We start from the raw sequence: 15,607 nt of genomic DNA, 5'->3' as shown, positions 1-15,607 counted from the left end.
ATAAGAATCATATTTTTTTATACAAATCTCATCACATAGTGGTGGGAATTTATGGAAATATTATTTGTTTGTTTTTTTTCCAAAATTCTATATTTTCATTTTTTAGTTTTTAATATTCATAAAGAAATTTTTTAGAAAAATCTTCTAAATATCTAATGTCACATAATTTAAATTTTGACAATATATCTTGATCTTTTCTTCTTCTTTTTTTATCAATATAGCCACAAATTCTGTTTTTAGAATGTATGTTAATCCTTTTAATACATTTTTATGAGTTTGAATCTAATTGATTATCTATCCTTTTTCTGATTCTTCCCATCTTCTTAGTAATTGTTTAAAATTTTTTTGACCAAGTGTTGTTTACAACTATAGTCATAACTGTGCCCAATCATCTATAAGTTTTTCATAGTCTGCTATAGGTATATTAGTAAGATCTAAATATATTTCTCCTTGAGCAACATTTCTTCTATTTAGATTGTTTATCTTATGTGGGACAAGTTGGGTAGAGGTCTCTCCTAAATTCTCAAATTTTATTTCATTAGTTGCAATCTTTTCAGTTTGATTATCAAAAATTTTAGTTGTATTTTCAACTTGTCCGTATTTTTTATTAAAGGATATTAAATAATCATCTTTTAGAATATCTGAATCTAATTTTCTTTTTCCATTAGGATCTTGATCCGTTTGATCAGTTTCCATTAGTTTCAGGAATATCTATATTTTCATCTTCATCTGTCGAAGAATTATCTTTGTCAGATTTATAACTTGTAACTTTTATATCTTCTAAGTTTATAGAATTATTAAAACCATTACTAATTTCTATAAAATCATAGTTTAGCATGTAATGATAATTAAATAACGCAAATAGATATTTATGTTTTTTATAAAATTATTCTATAAATTTTAGATATTCTAGTCTTTCACTTTTATCAAGCATCTTAATAAATTTATTCTTCTAATGTCCTATATAAGTTATTTATAAGATTAAAAGTCATATTTTTGTTGATATGTAACTCCTCTTTTTTCATCTTTTATAAATGATTTTTCAGAGGAAGTGTTTTCTTCTGAAAAATCTAATATTACATTGCTATTCTTTTTCACATCAACATATACAATACAATAGAAGCAATATAACATGACTTCATCAATTTCTTAAAATTTTATTCTTAAATAGTTAAAACACTACATATATAATTAAAAAAAATGAATACAATACTAATAAATGAATATGTCAAAATTTATTAGTCTACCAAAATTAATTCATGTATAAATTATCTTAAACACAATTGTGACATAATATATATAGGAAAATTTGAAAACCCTCTTGATAAAATTTTTAAACACAATCATAGTATATGTATCAAAATATATAAAATATTAAAAAAAGGAGATTACAGCTCCTCTTGATGGTTATTTTGAGCAGCACATTTACATTGCATTTTATGAGGGGAAAATAGGGAAAATAACATATAATTTCTTTCGCATCCTCAGACGCGGGCAGGTACATGTTTTATGAAAGAAATAAGTAAAATATCTCAAGACACCATAGAATTAGTTTCGATTCCAGAAATGAAGTTTGTTTCAACATTGGGGGAATCATACAGTAGCTCGACAACACATTCAAAAAAGAAATGGGTCCACTGAGATTTTATTTCGTCATCGTCAGAAAAATCGAGCACTAAAATGTTTAAAACTAACCCTCTAATGCCGATGCTCCTGATATAATCTCAATCAACTCAGTTGTGATTGAAGCTTGACGGGTTCTGCAACACAAATACGACACTCAAAATATCTACTTCAGATCTATGAAAAGAGGAATAAGAAAATTAGAAGAAAAAAAAAAAAGACCCAAATGATGCTCAACACGTGACTTTAAGAAGACCATGAAAGCATGCATAAATGATAAAAATAGATCGAGACCTGTTATATGTGAGAGTAAGGCGATCAAGCATGTCACCAGCATTTCTACTCGAGCTATCCATAGCAGACATCCGTGCGCCTTGCTCACTACAAGCATTCTCCAACACCGCATTAAACATAGTCTGTGGGAAATACGAGAATCCTTGATGGTAAATTATGAAGACTAAAACACTTACTGTAGATAAAAAAGCCAAATAAAGAAAATCTTAATTTTATATATTTTGACAGGTACTTTAGTAGTAAGAAGATAAGGTGGACTGTACATTCTTAAGATTTGGGATACACAGATGTTCAAATTCTCTTACAACTGCCTGTGCTTAGTGATCCGAATTGGTTATTCAAGAAAGTAAAGGCTTTGCCTGGAAAAACCAGTCAGCAGAATTTGTGATAATGGTGGTCAACAAGAAACTTAGAGCTCTACCAAAATCATAGGAAGCTAACCAAGTTTTTACTTTTTTCACTAATATCACAGGGTTCATTTCCATAAATGATCAGTACACGGCAAAAAGATTCTTGTCATCATAATACAGCTCTCTTACACCTAGGACATTGTCATCACAATACAGCTCTCGTAGACTCAGGACATCAACAGATATTTGCAAATTCCATTATTTATAGTCCATGCCTTCACAGTATCAACTTTCATGCATAGTAACAAGAAATAAAAATGTTTGGTTCAGACAGAAGGACATACACAAGAGAACTGAAACTCTGCCAGATTTTGAAGTATTTCGCCCTTTGTCTCACCACCCTCAACTTCATAGGAGTCTAGATCACCAAGCTTTCCCCCAGATTCAGCTTCCCTTTCAACTATCTATATGAACAAATCACCAAACATTACAAAAAAACAAGAAACTAAAATGAGCAATATTTAGACAGGAAAAAGGGAACTCATCAAGCTCAAAGATTCGTGTCATACTCACTTCAGTTGATAATACAGTTGAAACTGTTGGCACAAAAGAAACTACTGACTGAAACTTGTTGAAGACAATCCTCAAAGCGTCATACTCCACATTCTTTAAAATCTCATCAGCAAGAACAGAAACCTGACGATGCAAATGTTTGCAAGTGAAGACGGTTAACACATCCAAACTGCAATCTACAACATTGGGACAAAGAAATTCATGAAAGACAAGGTTCTTCAGCAAAGAAAGTGGACAGAGAGAAGTCAAGATTGAACTTCAGGAAATTTGGAAACTGAGTCTTCCTTTACTGTTAAACAATCGGGGCATCATTTAAACTAGAATTGCTATTCGCAAGTGTTAATGTTATGTTCCCTTGGGTTTACAGTTGCAATTTTTTTTCCCTAAAAGGCATCATACCAAGCTTCAACCATAGCTTAAATTACTGTTACAGATACTATTCAATTCTCAGGCTAGCCATCTAGTTGAATTTTTATTTGCGTTTCACCCTCGAAATGGAATCTTTCCTTTCTAAACCAATCAATAACCATAATCATTTCTATCATAAAAAATTAAACCCTATACTTCCAGGATTTTGGCCAGAATATGACCATATTTATCTCAATGTGATAGAATCTTCCTTCTGGCACATCACAAGGAACCAGTCAACAAACAATGTATTTACTGAAAGTCTGAAACATTCTATGTAAGCTACAAAAATCCTGCTCTTGCATGACCAAAGATGGCTTCAAAGAAAGAATCAAGCGTTCCATACAACAATCAAAATTTCAACTTCCCCAGAAAGGTTATTTCATAGGAAAATCGCAGGTAATAGCACAATGATGAACCTGAGTGTAGTTCAAAGGATTCTTCTGCAGCTCAGTTATGATTAACTCAATGTCCTTTTTAGAATCACGAACTAATTGAGCCTTTGCCTTCTCTCCCAAAATAACATATTTTGTTTCTTTTTCAGGACCTGTGGCACTAAAGATGGTTAACTTCAGGAAGCATCCAATTAGACAACCAGAAAAGATTAAGTTGCTTGGGAGAAGTACCAGAGTTCAACTTATGGAGCCCCTTGCTTATCTTGACAGATGTAGAGTTAATTCCACCACAAAGACCTTTGTCTGAAGAGATGGTGACAACAACGTTCTTCTTAACGTCAGCACCTAGCATTGTGACAAGAAATGTTAATAAAATAAGGCTGACAAGAAAATAGAGATTTGATATAAGATTATTAGACAATATAATGAAATTGTAGAAAGATCAAAGACTCTACAACCTTATCCAAGCAAATTTTAGAAGAATGTTATTGATGGCATTAAGCAGCTAAGTTACAAGTCAAGCTAATGCACTTCCCTTCAGATAGTGAGTGGATCTATTAGTTTCCAGTTTTGTATAACTTCAGTTTTTATTAACCGCTAATGCAAAGAACAGCAGTCTATTTCAACATGAACCAAGTAATATTATTAATAACTAAGTCAAGCTAGGTACAATTGATTCAGAACCAGTTCTACAACTCTTTAGAGCTTATATTCTTTCAGAGGAAGGCCAAACAGGAAAACACATATCAATGTTCTTCTATAAATTATCTACCTACATTAATCTCAGGACATATAAAGGATATATGCATCTAATTCGCAAGCGAATAATGGTAATATCCATTTATAAAATTGCAACTAATCTGCTCAAGCTGTTATCAATCAATAAAAGTGACATTTGTGTAAAACTTCTGGATAGAGAGGGTAGGATTAAAAACTGAGCCACTACCCCATAGGTTCACTACATGAACACAAATGCAACATCAATGGAAGTGAGCAAAAACTAACCGTTACTAGCTTGAGACAAACATTTAGCAAATGCAAAGAGAAAACAGGTTCAATTGAGCATGCTCAGTAAAGAGATACATATCAAAGGCTTGTTCATAGACATACTGGGAAGATCGCCAAGAAGTGCAGTAAATGGCTGCCAGAGGCCACGAGAATTCTCAGTTTTTGTTTGAATTGCTCTCAACTTCGAGGCTGCAACCATCTTCATTGCCTTTGTGATTTTCTGAATATTCTTGACACTCTTCATCCGGTTTCTAACTGCACAAGCAATAGACCACCACCCTTAATAACCTTCACCGACTCGAAAAGAAAATGCGACAAGCATGCATGCATAACATCATACTGAAAAGAAACAAACAGAAAAGAGAGAAAACTGAAACAATTCTTACCAACTTGAGTCGAAATATGACGAACTCCAAGAGGACCCTCATCCCTGCCATCCAAGTTAATTTATTTAGTACTTTAAGATTCAAATTACACCAAAGAAAATTTTGAAAATATAAATTGTTACATATCTTAAAAGGTTCAATCATTTTTTTGATCTATTTATCTTTCCCCCTCTTTTGAAAACTTAAATGAGTGAATGGACCACTATCAGTACCAACTGTTTAGCTCAATTTTAGATACACTGGGGACAAAGCCGAATTTACAAACAAAAAGAAAAATCACTTCGATTAGTATAGAAATGAATTTAAAAAGTATTTTTTTTTTAAAAGTTCATTTTCCTTTATAATAAGATTGATGGGAAAATGTATAATAAAAAAAAGAGAGAGAGAGAGAGAGAAGGAAAAGTGAATTGCACAAAATTTCGTTCTCTCAGCAATAATGGAAAATCTAATCACCACAATAAGCAAAATAAAATTATTTACAATTTGGTTAGCAACAACGCAAACGAAAATGTATCATTTGGGCCTAAAATAAGAGAAAAAAGGAGGGGGGATCAAGGTAAATAAGGAGAAACGTGATGCGAATGTGTATGTGTATATGTATATAAATATAGAGAGAGATGAGAAGGTGAGAAATGGAAAAAGAGAGATCCATACTCAAGAGTAGGATAGAGAGGAGAGGATCTGACGGCGGTTATCGTACGAGGAGAGATCAGAGGGGCCAAACGCCTCCCTTCGCGTCTGAGAGCAGCCATCGCCATCGCTTACCGATTCAGACGAAACCCTAGAAATCCTTGCTGTCCTGGATGATTTTTTTTTTTTCAAAATTTTGGGCGTTTTGACGGAATTGCTTCCAGCTGCAGTAGGGAAGTGTTTTAGTGTTACTTTAAAATGATCGGGACTCCGGTTTAGCGTACGCCAAGAAATAGTGTGATGGTTGGGTAGTTATTTATTTTATAATAACATCATGCAATCAAATAGGGTTCTCAATTCGAATTTTATTATATGTATATTTTAATTAAATGTTGTTGTAATTAAAGATTTTTAGCTTGAAATACAAATTTAAAAATTATTTATGATGAGACTTGAATTAAAGAGATCATGAATATAAAACCTTTTTATTCACCATTTGAACTAAAATAATTTTTCATTTATATAAGAAACTTTAATAAATATATTTGTTATATACTTTTTTATATATATTTGTGTATATTAATAATATTTATTGAGTTAGTGTCATAAATTAACTCGACATCATCTCATGATTGATGACAAATCAATGATAAACAATTGTGTTTGTTATACCTATACCATGTACCCCAACAGTGTCTTTTAGTGGAGTTGGTCCTCTAGCCAACCATGTGTATCTGATGAACCTGACTAAGCTAATGTATCTTCCACTATTTACTACAGGTGAACCTTAGCCTGGCGAGCCTCATACAACACCATATCTCCGCCAAACATATGTGAGACGTGCGTGGGAGGTTTAAAATCATTGATTACCCAACTGTTTTAAGATGTCATATATAGGACATCAATCACCGTAACTCCCAAGATATTGGATTAAATCTCAATGTTATTAGTCTCTAAACACATAGGCAATCTTGTCTCCCACTATAAAAAGGCCCATGAATCAAATCATAGGACATTTCTACTACTTCCATTATTTTTTTCTCCTTCTCAACTTGACCACAAAAAAAGCTGATCCAACTTCAGTGGCTCTCTGCTTGGTCTTCAAGTGAACCACTTATCAAACCACCACTTCCTCTGTTAATCCAACTGGTTAATATTTGGTGCAGTGAGCATGAAGAATCATGACCAATCTAAGTACAAGTATCCCTTCCATCGATGAGACTGATCCCATCAACAATCAACAAACCCAGGACCCTTCAAGAGAAGTATCACTCCAAGATTTATCGTCCCAAAACCAAACAAACCTAGTATAAAATCCTTTGCATGCCAACAAAACTCCTCATCAACATGTTGGGAAATGTGTCCATATTGTAGTAAACATGTAAATATTTTCTATGTATTTGATGATGAATAAATAAATTTCACATTTTATTGTTATGTCTTTTGTATTTATGTCTTTCACATTTTGCATGTATAGCGAAATTGTGACAAACCAATATTAGCTCATTGATTGTCTAAGTTCAAACTGATGATAAGTGATATTGTAAGAACATTTATATTGCAAGAAAGACAAGTTACTTCAGTAGATAATCTAAACGAGTTTGTAACCCTGTAAAAGAATCAAAGTGAACATTTGATTCAATTACTGAGAAAGATTATTATGACTACAATTCCAATTGAGGAGATGACTAGTCTTGCTATCGGAGCAGTTGACTCCACGGTTAGAGACATAGATGTATTTATTGGTAGAATGATAGATTAATTGGACTGGACTCAAGATGAATTAATTTTGAATTAATCTGTGAATTAATTCACTTGACATTCATGGTGTGATTTACCTAAATCCTGAGTTAGTCACTAATCATGCGTATGCAACTCATGTGCTTTGATATAAGTAGAGGCTTATGTTTTGAAGATGATCGAGTTGATAGCCGGTATGTTAGGTACATGACTTCTTTATGGCATGACTTTACTAGCAACAGTGGAACTCATAGCTCAATTAAAGAGTTAACAATATCATCTCATTGGCATTATGTGGATTGAAAAATATGGAACATGGCCAGGGTTGCTTGTTCTAAAATGAGCAATTTATCACAGTCATTTGTTGACAGTGGCCATATTAATTGTTAAGAAGACACGATGGTGACAATGAGATAAAATAAGATTATACTAAGTGAATGGATTTAACTCAAAGGAATCAAGGATATCATATGAGGGTAACACACATGACAAGGTCATTGGACAAAGCAATTATATGAATTGCTATCGTAAATAGTATATAATAAGAAGTTTTCAATCATGGTACTTCTTGTGGATTGACTCCAAGATGAAGTAATTGCGAATTATCAGAACGATGCTTCTGGACATAATTGCAATTACTACAGCCAAATTGTATATGTCTGGTTGGTCCCTCCATTAGCTCAACAAAAGCTCGATTGAACAGCTTTCAAATTAGAAGAAAATTCTACGACTTTGGAAATAATTTAATTGAGTCAATTTATTCGATGTAGAATTAAATTGGGCGGTCGAAAGAATTGTTCAACTAGAGAATTTGATTAAAGAATTTTCTTAAAAAATAATTTGGAAAATATAAGTGATTTTTGAGAAAATTAATTTTGATCAAGTAAAATTAAATTAATCAAATTAATTAAAATTAATATGATATTTTTAGAAATTAATTTTTAAGTCAAACAATTGACCCAATAGGTAATTGAACTTGAAAATTAGATCTGAGATCGTAAATTGGGCCCGAGAGCCCAAAATTGAGACCAAGACCCAAAAATTGGTTGAATAGTGTTTGGTATATAAAGTCGGGTCGATGGTCCAATTAGTGGCTGGATCGAATCGGTCGCCTATCACTGGCCTGAACCGAACTATTAGAAACTGGATTAGCTCGGGATGTCAGTGACTGGGACGGTGGCATTTTGATGGTCGGAAATGGTCGGCGACAGTGGGTTTTCGATGGTTGAGCAGTGGAAGAATTACACTCCTGCTGAGACTCAACCAGAGAATTTAATTTCAGATTAACTATTTCAAAAATAATATTATTTTGATAGATTTAATATTAAATTAATATAATATTTAGATAAATATTATATTAATTTAATATTAAAGTGATTAAGTTTAATTATAATTGAACTCTCTAAACTATCCCTATATAAAGAAAGTCTTGGGTAATTATTTTTCACGCACTTAAATTCAAGAAATAGTTTTAGAGAGAAAATTCTCTGAAGAAATTATTTCAAAAAAATTCTAGAGATATTTTTCTTATTTGCAAATTGGACAAAAAGTTCAGAGAAATTGTGAAATTACCCCACTGGTAATTTTTGTGAAAAATTTTCTGATTCAAAACAAGCTTACACTCGGCAGACCTGAGCATGAGGATAGCAGAGAAGGTTACTCGGTTGAAGCATTCATCCTAGACAAATAAAAAAGGTACAATTTTGATTAAGTGTTTATTACTATAGATATCACAACCAAGTTCTTGTTTTGGAAGAAAAATTAAAACTATGATTTTCCCTAGATTTATTTTCCGCTGTGTTTTTCAAACACGATTTTCCAACATTACAATCATCCACCTTAGGTTCATGTTGTTTCTTCTCTAACTAACCAAGGTACTCAAAGCCCTCATTCAGGATCTCAAAAGTACATTGACATATAAGAGAGAATGAAGACGATAGAGGAACAAATATATTCTCAATAGAGAAGATACGAAGAGTAGCAAAAATTTATTCAAGAATAGATAAAAAGCAATGCCAAGTGGATGAAAGGAATGAGAAACTCATTAAAGAGTTAAGAACAATCAGAGCTGCTCGAAGGCAGGACCCGTTACATAAGGAGAAGGAACTGTCCATTTTGCTTGAAAGCACCATCATAATAATAGAAGTAATGATGATCTCAGTGATAATTTAGATGATGATAATGTTGATGTGGATGGTGATGATAGTCAAAGTTGGAATTTAAGTAGAAACACAATAGAAAAAAAAATAGAACTACTAGAAAAGAACATGTAAAAGTATAAGAGGAATAAGTCATTGAGTTTATTTAAGAAATATACAAAGAACCATTGGCCAATGAAATATTACGTCATCATGTCTCTCCAAATTTTAAATTCCCTAAGACATTATATAATGGTCAAGGTGACCTTGATGATCATTTGGTGCATTATATGAATCATATGAATATCTTGGGTGCTTCAGATCAGGCAAAGTATAGGGCATTTTCAATGACATTAAAAGATGCAACTTAAGCTTGATATTTTTAGCTTTCACAACATTCCATCACTAGTTTTGAGCAATTGATAGACTTATCCATGAGTAGATTCTCGACGAACAAGGCACTACAACAATCATCAGAGTATTTAATGTCAATTAGGCAACATGAAGACAAATCTTTACAATATTTTGTAAAGAGATTTAATGCAACGACAATGATCACTAAATATGTCTCAGAGGAGTTTGCAGGACAAGGTTTCATGCCTAGTACTACTAATCAACACTTGAAGTATAATTTAGTTTACAAGTCCCCTACTAGTTATTTGTCCTTTATGAGGCAACACATAGGTTCTTTGAGAGTGATGAGATGGGAAAAGCACAAGTAGAATCCCAACAATGAATATCGATGAATTTCAATACTTCTAGACATGACAAACCCTCGTTGGAGGACAAGTCTAGAAGGGATTATTCGTGTCATTCGTACTTAGGAAGGTAACAGAGTTATTATTCCAATGACTCTCCTAATTTGTATATAACTGCGAGAGATGACAACATTTATCAACAATAGCAAAAGAGGCCATACAGAGCTTCTTATAACTAGTTCTACTAATAATCATGATTTAAGAGCCTCTTCGGTGCATATATTGAGCTAGATGGAACATCAGGGAATACTTAAGTCACCAACCTCTCTAAGGTCGAGTGTTCGCAAAGAAGACTCTAAGGAGAGATGTAAGTTTCATCATACACAAGGCCATAAAATGAAGGATTGTGTTCATCTGAAAGATGCAATTGAATTTGCAATATGTCGGGGGCAATCAAAGTAGTTTATGGCTCATTTGGATCATACATCAAGATATAGAGATTTCAATGGTGATAAGGGTCCTTCAAGTCCTTCGAGTTCGCATGGTTAAAATAGAGGAAAGGGTAAACATGTTGTAAGGGGTGTAATCAATGTCATTGTTGGATCCAATGAGGAATGGGCTAGGTCCAACACAAAGGGGAAAATGTTATGTGACAAAGTGGAGTTTGTGATTCTGAGGGCAATGATCCGTTAGTTGTTTCAGCTTTAATAGCTGGATTTCAAGTGAAAAATATTTTGATAGATAAAAGTAACGTTGTTGAGGTATTAAGGTGGAACACATTCAAGAAAATGGGCCTAAGTGACTGTAACACCCCTTGCTCGACCCAATTGATAGGTCCAAGTTATTGGGTGCTACAGTGCCAGAGCAACGACCAACAAATTCGTAATAAAATCACCATTTCACATCATCAGTCATGTAATCACCAATAATACAACATTAAATATCAATGAGCATTATTTCTCAGGTCTTATGCAAGAATACAAATACTTTAAAGTCAATTCAATACCAATTAAGAATCTTTTTATAACATTTTTAAAATTTGAGAACAAGTTTACCATAAATAAATCATTCAAATATTTAATCATGTCAAAAACACGTAGATATTATGATCACAATCAAATCTGAACCTTAGTAGAGCTTACGAAAGCTCTTTTAATGATCCAGACACAAACTAGGACCAAATTGTAAGGTTTTTAAAGTTTCCAAATCAGGTATCGATACCCCTACTAGGTAATATACCATTTTGAGCTTCGATGTTTCAAAAAAATCAAATTAAATCAAAAGTATAGATACTAGGTTTGAAGTATCGATACTTTTCTTTAGGTACCTATCATTTCCTTTGGTATCAATGCCATTTTAGAATTCTGTTTTGCAAAAAATTAATTGAAAAATGTAATGTATCGGTACCTCATCTAAGGTATCGATACATTATTTCCAAATATGTCAAAATTCTTCATTTTGGTCCATTTTCAAGCCCAAACCACCAACCTATGCATTCGGTACTTAGAAGCACATTATAAACATGTTCAAATCATCATCAAACATACTTCAAACTTTTATTATACAACCTTAACATCGTCTAACCAATATGCCATCATTTGGCACCAATTCACAACAGCATATACAAATTCTAATACCAGCTAGTTTATCATAAAATTCAATCCTTTCTAAATAACCTAAAACATATCAATTATATTCCACATTTTCCATACATAAGATTCATGGGCAATATGGCATATTACCAAACATACACACACATTTATACATATTCATTGACAAGTCCAAAATCAAACATTCATCAAGGATCCAAAACATGACTACCCTTTAAAATAACACATAAATTAACCTTATACATATTCCAACCATTTTTGAAGCATACATGTCACACCCAGTTACCTTTAAGCCCAAAAATTAGAAAATAATTAAGAGGTTAAATTGAAAGAAACCGTGAGCTGGCGGTCTTTACTGAAAAATTAGAGAAACATAGAGTCCGGTTTGGATATAGTTGAGCATCAAATCTAGCTTTGTTGGATTAGAACCAATTAGTTCCTTAGTATGGGACAAAATGATTGTCAATGGATGGTTTCTACATGGTTAAAGACTATATAGGAAGGGTTATAAATAGCTAAGAAATGACTTCCTAGAGAGACTTCTTCTCCAATCTATTTTATTTTCTTCTTCATCTTCTTTCTAAGTATCTCCGAGAGGAGATGGTTACAAGAAAGCTCTGCATGGAGTGATGGTCATGATGATCAAGTAGAAAAGTAAAAAATCCAATGAGATGGTAAGATACTGAGACCTTTGGTATTTGTAGGTTTAAGAAGTAATGCTAAGGGTTTCTAGAACCATTTTAGAGGTTTTGCATGTTTCTAGAAAATTAAAGTTTAAGTTAAAAATACTAGGTTTAGCCCATAATTTGGTTGACATGCTTAGTTTCCAGGAGAATGGAAGCTCTAGCATTCGAAAAAGCTAAACTACTAAGGCGAAAAAGCATGTGGTCAGTTTCTATACTCCATTCTTGGAATGATGAATGATCTCTTCTAATTTTGTATGTTATGCATGAGTAAGATTATATGGTATATGGGTGTCCGCAATAATAGTTCAACATGCATGAAATAGTTAGGACTTCATGTTTTAATAAATAGCATACTCTATGATATTATGTAAAAGAAATGTATATATCATATAATTATAATAGTGGGAATTATTGACAGAATTAGGCGAAGTTAGGATTGGGAAAAAAAGGGGTGATTCTGTTAGATACCACTATACTGTGTTGCTATATGCAAAACGTGATGTTCGAGCATTAAGGTATAGGATAATGAAGAAACAGGCTGAGGAATAGGGAAAAAGAAAAATTGGAATTCGATTTCAATTTTGCCATCCAGGATTGCTTGGAGCAAACCGCGATGTGTGAAGCTTCGGGCTTTGCGGAGGAGACACTTTGGTGTTCGAGCATCAAGGTGGATATATGATAAGATAATATTAATGGTTATTAGGTTTCATAGTGTAACACCTTGATGGCATTCAGTAGGCTTTATGGGGCGACACCGTGACAACATTAAGTTTTTTTGAGGCAAAACCTCTAAGAGGTTAAATGTGTAAAACCATAGCTAGGATATGACAACCAGGATAGTTCGCCAAAACATTAAACGCATGATAGTCTATCCGGACAGTAAACATGGGGTAGTCCGTCATGATAGTAAAAACGGCATAGTCCACTAGGACAACAAACATGGGATAGTTCGCCGAGACAGTAAAGACAGAGAGTATGAGATGTAAGATCATAGCTCGATTATGGCAACCAACAGAGTTTGTTAGGACATCAAACATGGAATCTGACGAGCAAGACCATAGCTCAATTATGACAATTTATGGAGTCTGTTGGGACACTAAACACGGGGTAGTCTGCTGGGACATTAAACACGAATAGCCAAATAGGACAACAATAGTGGGACATTTTGCAAACATTAAACATGAATAGCCAAATAGGACAACAATAGTGGGACATTTTGCAAACAATGAGAAAGGGACTAGAAAGAAAATGGAAATATAGACATTCAATAGTTGACCAGTGGGTCGAAAGAATCCACTAATTAACGAAAAAGTTAATGGAAATAAGAAAAGACTGTTGGAATAGTAGTCGTGAAAACTAATAGGGCATATAAATGATAACCCAGTAGGAAGTAATCACGGGAGTTGATGCACTAGTGGTGCCTGGCATACAGGTGAATGAAAGATGATTTAACTAAGGATATTAGACAAGGATTCGCCATTAAGAACCGCTAGAGGGTGCTCTAAGAAACCCTGTAAGTTATAGAGGCAACAAAAGAACACAGTTTAGTCAACAAAAAAAAGAGGGGTTAATTAAAAACGATTGACTAAGAGAATATACCAGGTAACAAATATGTATGTCAAGACTATTGTTCTTCAAGGAGAAAACCATTGAAAAAGTATCAGTTAAATAACTAGTTCCGTAGGGAACTAAAATAAGGGAGAAATCTTAAAAATAGATGGTCGCTTCGACGATAGTTTGCGGGGTATGAAAGGCCAAAACAGTCCACAACAAACAAACATGACATAATTTTGAGCATGGTATCTCGAATATGGTAGATTATAAGGAAATAATCTAATCGCTATTCATCCCAAGTGGGACTTAATCTTCCAAAGAGATGGGCAATCTCACTAATTATCCCAAAGGATGGGATGAAAACAAGTCCTTCGAGACTAAGGCAAGAGAAAGAGTCTGCCACGGGCTAAACAGATTGGAATAATCGCAAAGGGGGTCCCTAATGAGCATTAAAAGGGTAGATCATAAGACTACCTTATAATGACATGGTGGAAAAAAGATTTCCACATTAGGGATAAATGGAAAGAATAATACAAGTAAAGGAATAACAGAGTCCATGGAAATGACGTGACATCTAAGGAATCCATTAAAACTAATCGTGGGCTGATAGGATTACTCAGAGGTAATTCATTTAGTTGTAATTCATTTAGCTATCTATCAATAATAGATATGATTGAGGGATTAATTAATGTCGTTACTGCGAGTTTAAGAGTAATTACTGTAACACCCTAAAATAAGGTCTAGGAGTTTTAGGGGTAATTTAGAAATTTTAGCCTTAAAGTGTTCAAAACTTTGCGACATGGTATATCAGTAATGTTTTCTTTATTATGATTTTAGAAAATTAAATCAATTCCTAAAAATGAGTTTAAATATATTTAACTTTGACGGTAGGACAAATTTGTAAAAAAGTCAAAAACTTGGAATTTTTAAAAGGCAATTAGACTAGATTTTAAAATTCATAACTTCCCCCACTTAGTTTATTTTTACATTAGTTTTTCTTCTCCCTCATTCTTGCATCGTCCTTTGTTCTCCCTTACTCTCCCATTAGATTTTTTATTTCCAAACTCAAATCTTTTGATTCCTATCAACATCCAAGCCTTAAATCTCCATAAAATTCCAAGAAAAACACCAAAAAACACCATAAATTCCTTTATTGTCAAGTTGTGGGTTTTTTGGGTTTTCGATTAAATGCTTGGTTTTTCATCAACTAAGGAAATGATTCATTTTTGTAATTAGTTTTAAATGATACATGGTCCTTTAAACAAAATTTTTAGCCATTAAATCGCATGCTTTAAATAAAATTTGAAAATTGGGTCGTTAATGGTGAAGTTTGAGATTTTGGGTAAAAACGTAGTTTCAAAGTGTTTTTCAATCAATTTTGACATGATTAGAAGATTTCTAAACTTACTTTAAAGTTTCGTTAACTTTTTCTAATGTCTTAATGAATTTTCAAAAAATAGCCAAAAACATGTTGAAAAAGTCGATACTATGAATTAAGTAGTTTTTTGTAGTTT

At 33.0% G+C, this 15,607-nt stretch overlaps 1 protein-coding gene across 4 annotated transcripts; it reads right to left on the bottom strand.

Moving 5' to 3' along the window:
- Positions 1-1,353: 1,353 nt before the first annotated feature.
- Positions 1,354-6,017, bottom strand: LOC107887098 (ATP synthase subunit gamma, mitochondrial). Of its 4 annotated transcripts, none has more exons than XM_041096887.1 (9): positions 5,692-6,017; positions 5,038-5,081; positions 4,754-4,906; positions 3,875-3,988; positions 3,668-3,795; positions 2,841-2,963; positions 2,612-2,731; positions 1,918-2,039; positions 1,354-1,800 (listed from the first exon to the last, which is right to left on the bottom strand). In XM_041096887.1, exons 1-9 carry the CDS (start codon positions 5,793-5,795, stop codon positions 1,734-1,736), a joined length of 975 nt encoding a protein of 324 aa, XP_040952821.1. In that variant the 5' UTR covers positions 5,796-6,017; the 3' UTR covers positions 1,354-1,733. The 4 variants fall into 4 exon arrangements, with proteins under 4 accessions (XP_040952821.1, XP_016666727.1, XP_016666726.1 ...); XM_016811238.2 differs by having other exon boundaries at positions 1,354-1,760; XM_016811237.2 differs by having other exon boundaries at positions 3,668-3,801; positions 5,692-5,963.
- Positions 6,018-15,607: the final 9,590 nt, after the last annotated feature.

The sequence above is a fragment of the Gossypium hirsutum genome, chromosome A03 (assembly GCF_007990345.1).
Source record: "Gossypium hirsutum isolate 1008001.06 chromosome A03, Gossypium_hirsutum_v2.1, whole genome shotgun sequence".
NCBI lineage: Eukaryota > Viridiplantae > Streptophyta > Magnoliopsida > Malvales > Malvaceae > Gossypium > Gossypium hirsutum.
Note: the sequence above shows the minus strand (reverse complement) of the source record. Positions and strands in the feature narration are given on the sequence as shown.